The sequence below is a fragment of the Eschrichtius robustus genome, chromosome 4 (genome assembly GCF_028021215.1).
Source record: "Eschrichtius robustus isolate mEscRob2 chromosome 4, mEscRob2.pri, whole genome shotgun sequence".
In the NCBI taxonomy this organism is placed as follows: Eukaryota; Metazoa; Chordata; class Mammalia; order Artiodactyla; family Eschrichtiidae; genus Eschrichtius; species Eschrichtius robustus.
In genome coordinates this window covers 44,076,152-44,091,409 of record NC_090827.1, presented here as the reverse complement: position 1 = coordinate 44,091,409, position 15,258 = coordinate 44,076,152, and the positions used below count along the sequence as shown (strand labels likewise).

General features: G+C 41.3%; 1 protein-coding gene across 1 annotated transcript in view; it reads left to right on the top strand.

Annotated features, from left to right (window-relative positions):
• The window catches only part of RNF175 (ring finger protein 175), a 67,308-nt gene extending 52,301 nt beyond the window's left edge, over positions 1 to 15,007 (top strand). Inside the window, 4 exon segments of the mRNA XM_068541960.1 lie at positions 3,555 to 3,688; positions 6,706 to 6,807; positions 13,237 to 13,243; positions 14,888 to 15,007. Coding sequence (XP_068398061.1) covers positions 3,555 to 3,688; positions 6,706 to 6,807; positions 13,237 to 13,243; positions 14,888 to 15,007 — 363 coding nt within the window.
• Positions 15,008 to 15,258: the final 251 nt, after the last annotated feature.

Here is a 15,258-nt window from a genome sequence, read left to right as displayed (position 1 = left end):
CTGCCTTTCTTATAAGGTTTAAGGTGAGCACAGGAGGGAGCATTTTCACTCCTAGTTCCTCCAACAAAAACCAGAGCCATCCCCCCTTTAAAAAATTCCCAAAGTCTCTTGTGCTTGTTTATGGACAGGAGAGGAAGAGAAGAGTTGTATGTCCTCTGTTCTCCAGTGGACCAGGAAGAAGAGATTTAACCTGGCAAGACAACCAAGTCTTTAAGCACCAACATCCTGGAGATTTCTCACCTGACCCCACCCCGCCAGTCTTCAACATCTTGTCATCTCCTGTCATCCTCTTTCCAACCACTAGATACATAAAAACCCCTGCCTCGAGCCATTGGCACAGCCATCTGTGATTTAAACTGATGGTGTGTGTGTGTGTGTGTGTGTGTGTGTGTGTGTGTGTGTGTGTGCATGCACACTTGTGACAGAGGTAAAGAGGAAGCAAAGGATGAGCACTCTCCATTCTCACCCCAGTGCTTAAGCCCCACACTAATTAAGTCAGACTCTGGGAGTGGAGCCAATGCATCTGCTTTGTTTTAAAAGCTCCCTAGGAAAAGGAATGAGCTATTAAGCCATGCCAAACTTGGATGAATTGTAAATATATATTGCTAAGTGAAAGAAGCCAGCCTGAAAAGGCTACATACTATACGATTCCACTTCTATGACAATTTGAAAAAGGTACAGCTATGGAGACGCTAAAGAGATCTGTGGTTGCCAGGGGGTTAGGGAGGGAGCAGGGTTGAATGTGTGAAGCACAGGTAATTTGTTAGGGTGGTGAAGTTATTCTGTATGATACTCTAATGGTGAATACATGACACTATGCATTTGTCAAAATCAACAGTATTTTATAGCAGAAGGGGTAAACCTTAATGTATGCAAATCTTAAAAAATCATTTAGGATGTCAGGGAATGCCAGGATAGAATGTAGACTGTGACAAAAGAGTTTAACTGTATTACAAATGTATGAAATAACCTCACTGAAGGGGGTGGGGGGAAAGTGCTGACCTAAGTCACTTTGAAATGAGTGGAGATCTAATATTAAAAGCAAAAGGAACTATACATAAGCACTGTATGCTAGTTCATAAAGTAGTTTCCCTCAGGGCTATGGGTTAACAATTTTGATACCACTATACATGTATTCTGGAATTGGACTACCAAGTAAATGGAAGACCGATTGTGGGAGCTACATTTCTTACTCTCAGAAGCTTACATACAAGCAAGGAGAAAAGGGTAGAATGATCTATGTAGTAATGGATGAGTCAAAGACACCAGGCTGAACTCATGTTTAGCTTAATGTATCTTAATGTAGATGATACATATAGAAATATTTATAGATATGTGTATACACATGGGTTAGTATATACAGACATATTTCCTTGCTCTGTCAGCTACGAAGCCCTAGAAGCAATGACACCTCAGTAGCAGTGAGCACACCGAGTACCCAGATCTTGGTTTCTAATACCATTCTATAATAAGAGGAAGCAGTGCTTCTTGGAAAAATGGCTGATTCTGATCTTGGCAGGGAATATACAATATGAGCCTGGAGTATCTTGTAGTGTTAGAAAGTAAGGAAGTGCTCAAAAAAAAAACCCACACAAGAAAACACCCACAATGATGGAGATATGTCAAAGAGACATAGAAGCCAACTGAAAGAGATCCCAATGGCCAAATCTGAAACAATTTGAGCAACACAATAGTAGGTAGTAGTAGTAGTAATAGTATTGGGTTATAACTCAAAGTATAGAATAAATATCCATGAGTCCATAGTGACATAAATAAATGATTGGATAGATAAATAAATAAAATAAATAAATAAATAGAGGAGAATAGACAAATCTCCTATGCAGAAGAATTCCACATAATTTATGTAGATACTCCACCCTTAAGAAGGTTGTGTGGTTAAATGTTATGTGTCAATTTGACTAACCTCTGGTGTCCAGTTGTTTGATCCAACACCAGTCTACATGTTGCTTTGAATGTATTTTGTAGATATGATTAACTTTAAGGGAAAGAAAATACCCTTGAAAATATGGATGGGTCTTAGCTAATCAGTCGAAGGCCTTAAGGGCAAAAACTGAAGTTTCCCAGAGAAGAAGTAATTCTGCCTTAAGTCTGAAATAACTCTTTGCAGAGTTTACAGCCTGCTAGCCTGCCCTCCAGGTTTCAGACTTCCCAGCCCCAAGTCTTTAAAATGAGTCTCTCTCTCCCTCTCCCTCCCTCCCTCTCCTCCCTCCCTCCGTCTCTCCCTCTCTCTCTCTCTCTCTCTCTCTTTCTCTCTCTCTCCACACACACACACTCATGCATATCCTATCAGTTCCATTTCTCTGGAGAATGCTGACTAATGCAGAGGTGGAGCATAACTTATAACTTCCCACTCCTTAAGTGTGGGCTGCTCATGGTGATGATGATTTCCTTCCAAAGAGTACAGTATAAAAAGAAGTAAAAGGACGAGTAGCTTTATAGTGGAGAAATTTGACAACAACTACCTCAAGCTAGGTGATCAAGGTCAACATCAACAGTGACGTCATGTTGACTGCATGTACCCTTGCTACGGTGTGGTAAGAATGGCACTTCACCTCTGTTATCTTCCTCCCTAAAACCATAACCCCAGCGTAATCAAGAGAATAAACATCAGCTAAATTCCAATTGAAGGACATTCTACAAAATACCTGCCTCCAAAACTGTCAAAGTCAGAAAAAAACCAAAGTCTGAGAAACTGCCAAAGCCAAGAGGAGCCTAAGGAGACACGATAATTAATGGTATCCTAGGTGGGGTTTTGAAACAAAATAAGGACATTAGGGGAAAACCAAGTAATCTGAATAAGGCATAAACTTTATTTCATAATAATGTATCAATGTTGGCTCATTAATTGTGACAAATGTACCATACTAATATAAGATGTTACTCGTAGGGGAAACTTGGTATGGGAACTCTGTACTATCTTCGTATCTTTAAGTTTAAAGCTATTATAAAATAAATATTTTATTTTTAAAAAAGCTTCTGAGACATTCTAATGTGCTGCCAATGTTGAGAATCACTCCTCATCTGCAGCCCTGGGGAGACGCAGTGCCTTAAATTAGGGTTCTGGATGCATTGCCTTCTAATGGGATTAGTCTGTGTGCTCCGTATAATCACTTGGGATTATATTAAAATTTTAATTATATTAAAATTAATTAAAAGATACATAGATGCCTGGGTTTACTCCAGATCTATGAATCAGAGTCTCCAGGAAAATAAAGGGAAGGATCAGGCTCTGGGTGAGCTTAAAAAGCTTCCCATGTGAGTCTGAACTTACAGCTCTGGATAAAAACTGTTCCTCTCAAAGGATTCCTTGGTGGGGAGGTTAGGCAGTTATAATTAGCGATGTGCTTTGGGTCCATTTGGGGTTCAGTGGGGTTTTGCCTAGAAATATTTACCCCACAGTAGCATTGTCCCTATGGGAAAAAGTGTTTCAAGTTCTAAACCAACAGAGAAACAGTAAAGACTATGTTCCCAAGCCTGGCAGTGGCTTCCCTGTGTTCCGAGAATGGTGGTGCTCTGTGCCTTTCCCCCAACAGTTCTACAGAGTCAGTGGGATGCCCACCGGGAGCTTGTCAGACAACATCTGTGCCATCTGTGGGCAGAAGATCATCGTGGTGCTCGATGAAGAAGGACCCATTGAAAACACCTACCAGCTTTCGTGCAAGCATGTGTATCCTTTTCATGGGAGACCCTTTGGTCTTCATCAAGCCAGTGCCAGGAGGCAATTTTCAGATAATCTGTGTCAGGCATGGGACATAGCCAGTCAGGGAAGACTGTCTCATCACTTCCCTCCTCCTTCCCTTCCTCCCCTTACCCCCACCCTCTGCCTTGCTTAATGCTCATCCCCAAACCCCAAGCCTTTATCCTCCCACCCATCTTCTTTTTGAGACTTTCTGGCAATCCCTGCTGAATAATGAACTGCTCTTAATTAGCAGGAGGTGAACCTCCTCCTCCTCCAGTAATTTCTTTTTTAAAAAGGAATCTTCATTCCACACAGACAGGAGGGCTGCAGCATCTGTGCAGAGGCTGGCTGGGAAAGCTGGCGAAGCTATAAGCGAACAGGTAGCCAAGAAGGACAAGAGAGAGAAAGGGTTGGGGAGTGAAAAACAGAGTGAAGTTTCAGGTGCAGGGAGGAACTCAGGACTCTCCAGGTCTCACAGGAACAAGAACGACAAAGTGGTGTTCTTTGCCTGGAAATAATCCTTAGGAACCTGCTTGTGTCAACAGTGGTGATGGGGGAAGCCAAGTATCAGCTTTGGTCTTGAAAAGAGGATAACATCACAGGCAGCAGGACACCTTAAGTTACACAAGGAGGGACCAAAACGTGAGCACCCAATTCTTGGACTATTTGGTTCCTCTGCCTATGGGCTGTACCCCAAATCGCTATCTCCTGGCTGAGGGATCTTTAGGTATTAGGGACCAGACCAGCCTGGGCCTGGAAACCAGCATCCTCTGGGACTCCAGTAACCGTGAGGAAGATCTCCATGTGCTGAAAGATGCTGAGGTCAAGAGCCCAGCAGCCTGCCCTGCCTGAGCAAGTAACTCTGGATACCAGAGTTGTGTTTGCGTTGGCCAACAATCAGTATTTTAATTCTTTTCTTAAGAGAGGGGAAAAAAGGCATCATTTATCTTTATTTTATAGTGCAATATCAATTTTATAATATTGTTATGCACTCAGTCAGTTCAAAGCTCTGGCATTATGAGGTGGTTAAACCATCTGTCTTTTGCCTCTGAAGCCCACCTAACTCAATCAGTAATACCCTAGATGTGCAGCACTCATGATTTGATTCTGTTTAATCTGGACAGATTCCATTTATTCAATCCTGAGAGTCAAAAACTGGACCAAATTCATCTGAAATGTATTATTCCAACTTTTAAGTCTTAACATTTTAAGGTGAGAAACATAAAGATACCCCATGTGGAAGTCTATGTGGTTTCTCAGTGTGATACCTTTCCCAAAAAACTATCATCCTTAGTAGAAATTTTCCAAGTCTGGTCCTAGTTTTAAATATGATTTACTTTTCAAATGTTGGAACAGAGCCCCTTCTGCCATTTGCAAGTGGAAGTATTTTCTCTCTCTTCACCTTTAAAAGCCCTTAGGGATTGTTGTACATGTGTGCATATGTGATCGAAAATGTAGTCACCTTTAAATTTGCTTTTCAAGGAGTATTATTAATGGCCCATTTTAGCATGAGTCATATTAACAAGGAGTGGGCAAACCGGAATCATATTAACAAGGGGGCGGGGATCTGAGTCTTGCTCTGCGGCAATTCTACCAGTGTGGAAGCTTTGCAGACGAGATTTTGAAGATGAAAGAGAATATTAAAGAGGAGATGGACATTTCGATGCTGGCTCGATGACCCCTGAATGCTATACCTATCTGGAAGAAGGGGCTGTACTCCAGCCCTTTTGAATGAAGAGCTGTATGGGCTGTGATTCAGAATCTTTGTTATAATACACTGTATGTTAACCCAAGCACGTTGCAAACGTGACCCCAATGCCAAGAACATAAAAGAGTGGGAACTCTTAGTTGCACACAGATCTAATATTGAGGAATCATCTACATGGCCTTGACTTGCCTCCACCTTCATACCCTCCGTCTGTTAGAGAAGGAACATGATTGTTGTTCACACAGGTGTGTAGCAGGCCAGGCAGCACATTGTGTGATCTTGATCCAGAAAGCCACACTGGGGTCAACAACTGTAGAAATAAATCAACATGATGGATCTCATTATAGTTAATCATTTTACCCAAATCTATAAGCTGTGGAACCTGGGGGAAATACATTTGCAAAAGTAATCAGTTTTCAATGATTCATTCAAATATTTGTTCAATAAGTAGGCATTTAGGTACTGCTTAAGGTGCTGAGCACAGAGATGGATGAGTCATGGTCCCACAGGTAACATATTGCCCAGAGAGAAATGTAAATACACAGAAAGTCATGACACAGAGTGACTTGTGCTCTGTAAGACTCCGTCCCTGGTGCTGCAGGAAAACATACAGTTCACTGGCAACTTTGGGGCCAAAGGGTCAAACTTTCTGGACAAGGGGATGTGTACAACTGAATCTGTAAATGCCTAGAGTTTTAGATGTTCATTATAGGTTTATATTCTATTAAAAAATAACTGGCCCTTTATCAGTAATAAAAAGTTGAGAAAAAACTTATGAAGCTAACAGAAATATTTGTACAAATTCTTGACCACAAATAATTTAAACTTGTCTAGTGCCTAAGACAAGTCTGGTTACATACATAGTAGGTAGTGAGTAGGTGCACAAAAAGCCGAATGGAGAGGTTCTACGGTAAACACAGAAAAATGCATGATAAACGAGACAGAGAAATACAATGATACGTATATGTAAGACATTCCTGTAAAAACCCCTGTCCACATTCTTTATCTAATTTAATCACAAGAATCGAGTGAGGTAAGAACACGTAAGGCCAAGAAGATCAGTAAATTCCTCAGGGTCTTAAGCTATTGCAGCTCTGACTCCAGGCTCCTCTGGGACTTGGTGGTTCCCTTGTCCTGCAGAATCTCCCTAAGAGAGTGATGGACACAACTGAGTCATAACTGAGAGCCATTCCCACCTCCACCACTCTGCCCTACAGGTGGGATCACTTCCATTACATCATCATGAAGCAGACCTTGCCCTTTAATATCCAGAAGCTTCCCTAACAAGATCCCTAAGCTTTCATGAATTCTGCAACCGAGGTTGGTGTATTGTTGGTAAAAAGCAGACGTGCCCTTACTGCAAAGAGAAGGTCGATTTGAAGAGGATGATCAATAACCCGTATCCTTTTTTATAAAGTTATGAAATATTATCTTAAATGTTTTTCTGGTGATGTATTCTTTAATCTAAACTTTCCTTATCTTCATTATAGATACAGCAGAAAACATTCTGTTCTCCCTAACCACCTATTTCAAAACAACTTTCTGGTTTCTTTTCTCCCCTGTGCTTACGTTACTATTCTAGTTAGGAAATTAAATGCCAAAAAAGATACAGTCTACTCTTTATATTCCACATATTCCACTATTAGGGCTTTAGTGGAAATGTGATGGGACATTGCGAAAGATAGGTGAATATATGGAAGGATAAGATAGGTAGGTAGGTAAGTAGGTAGATAGATAGGTAGATAGATAGATAGATAGATAGATAGATAGATAGATAGATAGATAGATAGATAGATAGATAGATGATAGATAGATAGATAGATAGATGATAGATAGATAGATGATAGATAGATAGATAGATAGATAGATAGATAGATAGATAGATGATAGATAGATAGATTATAGATAGGTAGATAGATAGATAGATAGATAGATATAGACAGATAGATAATAGATAGATAATAGATAGATAGGCAAATAGATAGATGATAGGTAACAGGTGGATGGGATGAGTGGGTGGGGAGACAAATAGATTAGAATTGAAATTTTAAAGGCCCCAAATGTGAGCTAGAATAGAAAAGTATTTTTAAGGTGTACCAAATTGTATTATTTCCAGACATGAGTAGGGGTTTTTCCCCTGAATTTTGGCTTTTTAAATTCCTTGCTACAGGTCATCTTTTCTTAGGCTAACCTAAGTAATAATAATATTGAAAGGAGTGAAGACCTACTACAGATTTGCTCAGCAAATGGCAGCAAAAGGATTTTTATAGACAGCAGGGATCCCTAACTGAATAAACCCAAATCTCCTTAAGGTCACAGGAAGGGAATGTCCCCATCCAGAGCTGACTACAAAGACTTAGCCCTCAACCCCCCACTGGTGCAAGACCAGAGTGTATATCTTCCAGGGGTGTAAATGGAACTAAAACATATCCCCCCTTAAGCAGAAGAGCACTGAGGGGATGGTTTCTGCCTGCCAAGTACTCGCTCTTCTCCTAAGTGACAGCCTTACTGTTCCTTCTGAGTTCCAGTCACCTGCATTCACAGTGCTAAAGGAGACCCCCACCCTGCTCCCTGCCCTGCCGACTCTTCAAACCCTGTTTAGTTTGAACTGGCAGCTGTTGGCAGCAATGCCCCCATATCTGGGGGCTGCAAACCAAGGAAGGACTTGCAAGCAGGGCAGTGGAGGAGGCAGCGTGCTTGGGCCCCTGGATCTCGGAGCCGCACGCCAACAACAGAGAGCACCCTCTGCGGCCACCAGCTCCCTTCCCAGGCCTGGCCTTCCTCGCAGAGTCCCTGCGAGGCAGGCACAGGCAAGGCTGAAGTCCTGTCATGCGCCTTCCTCTCCTCCACTCATCCTAACACGAGTCCAGAACAGCTTTTGGTTAATAACTTACTTGTTAAACTGCAGTAAATAAATCTTTATTATAAAATTGGTGATATGATCATAAATGTCACCTTAACAATCATTTAAATAACAAAGGACAATTGGTTTCTCTGAGAGAAAGAAATGGTCTTGAGAGAAGAAACTTTTGAATACTACATGTACTCTTTTTTTTCCCCTGAGATACAGAACTTTATTTCTGAATGTAACATCCTAACAACAATCGTCATTCTTCTAAGGCAGCTAAAGAAATACATGTACTCTTTATTGAGACTCAGTGTAAGATAAAAGCTACATGTGAAAACTCTGCCTTTCTGTGTAGAACATTGCTAACAGAGATACCGGGTATTAATTAAGTTCCCTTAGTACAATTTATCAAAGATACCAGGATAACGTATGTAGTATCTATGAACTAATGTTTTTCTTTGTAATATGCAATGAGTTCCCTCTGATGAGCTGACAGTTCTCCTGCCAGAGCTGTTTTTGCTCACTACGGTAGTTCCCATTATTCTTGGTTTTCCACTGTAACCATTCCCCTCTTTCCTCTTTTTTTTAGTATGTGACCATGGCCTTTAATTCTTGTTTGGGATTATGATATTTGGGGATTTTAAAGTGGATGGATTCGATTTATTTTTGGAAATTAGGTGTAGTGTAAATAACAATGACTATTTCTGCTACGTGGCTGTAGGTAGAGGAACCTCCTTAACTGAGATTCAGCTCAGAGCGCATACACTTTTTTCTTTTTTTTTTTTAACATCTTTATTGGAGTATAACTGTTTTACAATGGTGTGTTACTTCCTGCTTTATAACAAAGTGAATCAGTTATACATATACATATATCCCCATATCTCCTCCCTCTTGCATCTCCCTCCCTCCCACCCTCCCTATGCCACCCCTCTAGGTGGTCACAAAGCACCGAGCTGATCTCCCTGTGCTATGCGGCTGCTTCCCACTAGCTATCAGTTTTACATTTGGTAGGGTATATATGTCCATGCCACTCTCTCATTTTCTCCCAGCTTACCTTTCCCCCTCCCCGTATCCTCAATTCCATTCTCTAGTAGGTCTGCGTCTTTATTCCCATCTTTCCACTAAGTTCTTCATGACCTTTTCTTTTTTTCCTTAGATTCCATATATATGTGTTAGCATACTGTATTTGTTTTTCTCTTTCTGACTTACTTCACTCTGTATGACAGACTCTAACTCCATCCACCTCATTACAAATACCTCCATTTCATTTCTTTTTATGGCTGAGTAATATTCCATTGTATATATGTGCCACATCTTCTTTATCCATTCATCTGATGATGGACACTTAGGTTGCTTCCATGTCCTGGCTATTGTAAATAGAGCTGCAAGGAACATTTTGGTACATGACTCTTTTTGAATTATGGTTTTCTCAGGGTATATGCCCAGTAGTGGGATTGCTGGGTCATATGGTAGTTCTATTTTTAGTTTTTTAAGGATCCTCCATACTGTTCTCCATAGTGGCTGTATCAATTTACATTCCCACCAACAGTGCAAGAGTGTTCCCCTTTCTCCACACCCTCTCCAGCATTTATTGTTTCTAGATTTTTTGATGATGGCCATTCTGACCGGAGTGAGATGATATCTCATTGTAGTTTTGATTTGCATTTCTCTAATGATTAATGATGTTGAGCATTCTTTCATGTGTCTGTTGGCAATCTGTATATCTTCTTTGGAGAAATGTCTATTTAGGTCTTCTGCCCATTTTTGGATTGGGTTGTTTGTTTTTTTGTTATTGAGCTGCATGAGCTGCTTGTAAATCTTGGAGATTAATCCTTTGTCAGTTGCTTCATTTGCAAATATTTTCTCCCATTCTGATGGTTGTCTTTTGGTCTTGTTTATGGTTTCCTTTGCTGTGCAAAAGCTTTGAAGTTTCATTAGGTCCCATTTGTTTATTTGTGTTTTTATTTCCATTTCTCTAGGTGCTGGTTCAAAACGGATCTTGCTGTGATTTATGTCATAGAGTGTTCTGCCTATGTTTTCCTCTCAGAGTTTGATAATGTCTGGCCTTACACTTAGGTCTTTAATCCATTTTGAGTTTATTTTTGTGTATGGTATCAGGGAGTGTTCTAATTTCATACTTTTACATGTAGCTGTCCAGTTTTCCCAGCACCACTTATTGAAGAGGCTGTCTTTTCTCCACTGTATATGTTTGCCTCCTTTATCAAAGATAAGGTGACCATATGTGTGTGGGTTTATCTCTGGGCTTTCTATCCTGTTCCATTGCTCTATATTTCTGTTTTTGTGCCAGTACCAAACTGTCTTGATTACTGTAGCTTTGTAATATAGTCTGAAGTCAGGGAGCCTGATTCCTCCAGCTCCATTTTTCATTCTCAAGATTGCTTTGGCTATTCGGGGTCTTTTGTGTTTCCATGCAAATTGTGAAATTTTTTGTTCTAGTTCTGTGAAAAATGCCAGTGGTAGTTTGATAAGGATTGCATTGAATCTGTAGATTGCTTTGGGTAGTAGAGTCATTTTCACAATGTTGATTCCTCCAATCCAAGAACATGGTATATCTCTCCATCTATTTGTATCATCTTTAATTTCTTTCTTCAGTGTCTTATAATTTTCTGCATACAGGTCTTTTGTCTCCTTAGGTAGGTTTATTCCTAGATATTTTATTATTTTTGTTGCAATGGTAAACGGGAGTGTTTTCTTAATTTCACTTTCAGATTTTTCATCATTAGTGTATAGGAATGCAAGAGATTTCTGTGCATTAATTTTGTATTCTGCTACTTTACCAAATTCATTGATTAGCTCTAGGAGTTTTCTGGTAGCATCTTTAGGATTCTCTATGTATATAGTACATAGAGTATCATGTCATCTGCAAACAGTGACAGCTTTACTTCTTCTTTTCCGATTTGGATTCCTTTTATTTCTTTTTCTTCTCTGATTGCTGTGGCTAACACTTCCAAAACTATGTTGAATAATAGTGGTGAGAGTGGGCAAACTTGTCTTCTTCCTGATCTTAGTGGAAATGGTTTCAGTTTCTCACCATTGAGGACAATGTTGGCTGTGGGTTTGTCATATATGACCTTTATTATGTTGAGGAAAGTTCCCTCTATGCCTACTTTCTGCAGGGCTTTTATCATAAATGGGTGTTGAATTTTGTCGAAAGCTTTCTCTGCATCTATTGAGATGATCATATGGTTTTTCTCGTTCAGTTTGTTAATATGATGTATCACGTTGGTTGATTTGTGTATATTGAAGAATCCTTGCATTCCTGGAATAAACCCCACTTGATCATGGTGTATGATCCTTTTAATGTGCTGTTGGATTCTGTTTGCTAGTATTTTGTTGAGGATTTTTGCATCTATGTTCATCAGTGATATTCACCTGTAGTTTTCTTTCTTTGTGACATCTTTGTCTGGTTTTGGTATCAGGGTGATGGTGGCCTCGTAGAATGAGTTTGGGAGTGTTCCTCCCTCTGCTATATTTTGCAAGAGTTTGAGAAGGATAGGTGCTAGCTCTTCTCTAAATGTTTGATAGAATTCGCCTGTGAAGCCATCTGGTCCTGGGCTTTTATTTGTTGGAAGATTTTTAATCACAGTTTCAATTTCAGTGCTTGTGATTGGTCTGTTCATATTTTCTATTTCTTCCTGGTTCAGTCTCGGAAGGGTGTGCATTTCTAAGAATTTGTCAATTTCTTCCAGGTTGTCCATTTTATTGGCAGTGTTGCTTGTAGTAATCTCTCATGATCCTTTGTATTTCTGCAGTGTCAGTTGTTACTTCTCCTTTTTCATTTCTATTTCTATTGAATTGAGTCTTCTCCCTTTTTTACTGATAAGTGTGTCTAATGGTTTATCAATTTTGTTTATCTTCTCTAGGAACCAGCTTTTAGTTTTAGTGATCTTTGCTATCATTTCCTTCAATTCTTTTTCATTTATTTCTGATCTGATCTTTATGATTTCTTTCCTCCTGCTAACTTTGGGGGTTTTTTATTCTTCTTTCTCTAAGTGCTTTAGTTGTAAGATTAGGTTTTTTATTTGAGATGTTTCTTGTTCCTTAAGGTAGGGTTGTATTGCTATAAACTTCCGTCTTAGAACTGCTTTTCTGCATCCCATAGATTTGGGGTTGTTGTGTTTCCATTGTCATTTGTTTCTAGGTAATTTTTCATTTCCTCTTTGATTTGAAAGACAAAGTTCCAGTGGTATTAACACCTGCTTCTTCCAATGTGTACCTAGTAGTAAATCTTGTTTTGTAATTTGAAGGCATGTGTTAAGGCCAACAGGCAACCAAATTTCGCCTCGTCTGTCGGCCACAGTGGGGGACGGGGGGCAGAGGGCTAGAGAATTTTTAATTTCATTTATTGTGTTGTTCATCACTGTTTGTTTGCTCTTAGTTCTTCTAGGTCCTTGTTAAACGTTTCTTGTATTTTCTCCATTCTATTTCCAAGATTTTGGATCATCTTTACTATCATTACTCTGAATTCTTTTTCAGGCAGACTGCCTATTTCCTCTTCATTTGGTAGGTCTGGTGAGTTTTTACCTTGGTCCTTCATCTGCTGTGTGTTTCTCTGTCCTCTCATTTTGCTTAACTTACTGTGTTTGGGGTCTCCTTCTCACAGGCTGCAGGTTTGTAGTTCCCGTTGTTTTTGGTGTCTGCCCCCAGTGGCTAAGGTTGGTTCAGTGGGTTGTGTAGGCTTCCTGCTGGAGGGTACTAGCGCCTTCGTTCTGGTGGATGAGGCTGGATCTTGTCTTTCTGGTTGGCAGGTCCATGTCTGGTGGTGTGTTTTGGGACATCTATGGCCTTATTATGATTTTAGGCAGCCTCTCTGCTAATGGGTGTCGTTGTGTTCCTGTCTTGCTAGCTGTTTGACATAGGGTGTCCAGCACGGTAGCTTGCTGGTTGTTGAGTGGAGCTGGGTCTTGGTGTTGAGATGGAGATCTCTCGGAGATATTCTCCGTTTGTTATTACGTGAAGCTGGGAGGTCTCTTGTGGACGAATGTCCTGAACTTGGCTCTCGCACCTGAGAGGCACAGCCCTGATGCCTGGCTGGAGCACCAAGAGCCTGTCATCTACACAGCTCAGAATTAAAGGGAGAAAAAGAAAGAAAGAAAGAAAGAAGATAAAATTAAATTAAATTAAATTAAATTTAAGTTATTAAAATAAAAAATAATTATTAAAAAAATTTTTTAAGTAATAAGAAAAGAAAGAAAGAAAGAAGAGAGCAACCAAACCAAAAAACAAATCCACCAATGATAACAAGCGCTAAAAACTATACTAAAAAAAAAACAAAAACAAAAAACGACGGACAGACTGTACCCTGGGACAAATGGTAAAAGCAAAGCTATAGAGACAAAATCACACACAGAAGCATACACATACACACTCACAAAAAGAGCAAAAGGGAAAAATATGTATATATCGTTGCTCCCAAAGTCCACCTCCTCAATTTGGGATGATTCGTTGTCTATTCAGGTATTCCACAGATGCAGGGTACCTCAAGTTGATTGTGGAGGTTTAATCCACTGCTCCTGAGGCTGCTGGGAGAAATTTCCCTTTCTCTTCTTTGTTTGCACAGCTCCCGGGGTTCAGCTTTGGATTTGGCCCTGCCTCTGTGTGTAGTTCGCCTGAGGGCGTCTGTTCTTCACTCAGACAGGACGGGGTTAAAGGAGCAGCTGCTTGGGGGCTCTTGCTCACTCTGGCCGGGTGGAGGGAGGGGTAAGGAATGTGGGGCGAGCCTGCAGCGGCGGAGCCCAGCATGACGTTGCAACAGCCTGAGGCGCGCCGTGCGTTCTCCCGGGGAAGTTGTCCCTGGATCACGGGACCCTGCAGTGGCGGGCTGCACAGGCTCCCGTGAGGGGTGGTGTGGATAGTGACCTGTGCTTGCACACAGGCTTCTTTGTGGCGGCAGCAGCAGCCTTAGCGTCCCATGCCCGTCTCTGGGGTCAACACTGATAGCAGCGACTCGCGCCCCTCTCTGGAGCCCCTTTAAGCAGCACTCTTAATCCCCTCTCCTCGCGCACCAGGAAACAAAGAGGCAAGAAAAAGTCTCTTGCCTCTTCCGCACCTCCAGACTTTTTCCCGGACTCCCTCCCGGCTAGCTGTGGCGCACTAGCCCCCTTCAGGCTGTGTTCACGCCACCAACCCCAGTCCTCTCCCTGCGATCCGACCGAAGCCCGAGCCTCAGCTCCCAGCCCCTGCCCGCCCCGGCGGGTGAGCAGACAAGCCTCTCGGGCTGGTGAGTGCTGGTCGGCACCCGTCCTCTGTGCGGGAATCTCTCTGCTTTGCCCTCCGCACCCCGTTGCTGCGCTCTCCTCCGTGGCTCCGAAGCTTCCTCCCTCTGCCACCTGCCGTCTCCGCCTGCGAAGGGGCTTCCTAGTGTGTGGAGACCTTTCCTTCTTCACAGCTCCCTCCCACTGGTGCAGGTCCCGTCCCTATTCTTTTGTCTCAGTTTTTTCTTTTGCCCTACCCAGGTACGTGGGGAGTTTCTTGCCTTTTGGGAGGTCTGAGGTCTTCTGCCAGCATTCAGTAGGTGTTCTGTAGGAGTTGTTCCACATGTAGATGTATTTTTCATGTATTTGTGGGGAAGAAGGTGCTCTCCATGTCTTATTCTTCCGCCATTTTGAAGCTCCTCCACACACACTTTTTATATGGGCAAATCCTGGTCTGGCTTTGTTATCTGGTGGCCTGGCAACCTGTGGTGATAGGAATCGTCCAAGGCATTAATTATTCACTAGGGCTGGAATAGCATGGCACACCTACCCAAGAAGCAATGTATTGCATGTTGAAATATTTTCTAATCCTTAATCCTACATTTAATATTGATATTCTTTTCTAATTTTAGAGATGACCCCAAGAATTTAGAGAACTGAGTAACAACTGGCACTTTGTGTGGAAAGAATTTAAAGAGAAGCTGAGCAATGGAATAAACAAATAAAGCGTGTTTTGCATCCTTCCGATTACAATCATTTTGTAATCATCGCATCTGACACATTTGGT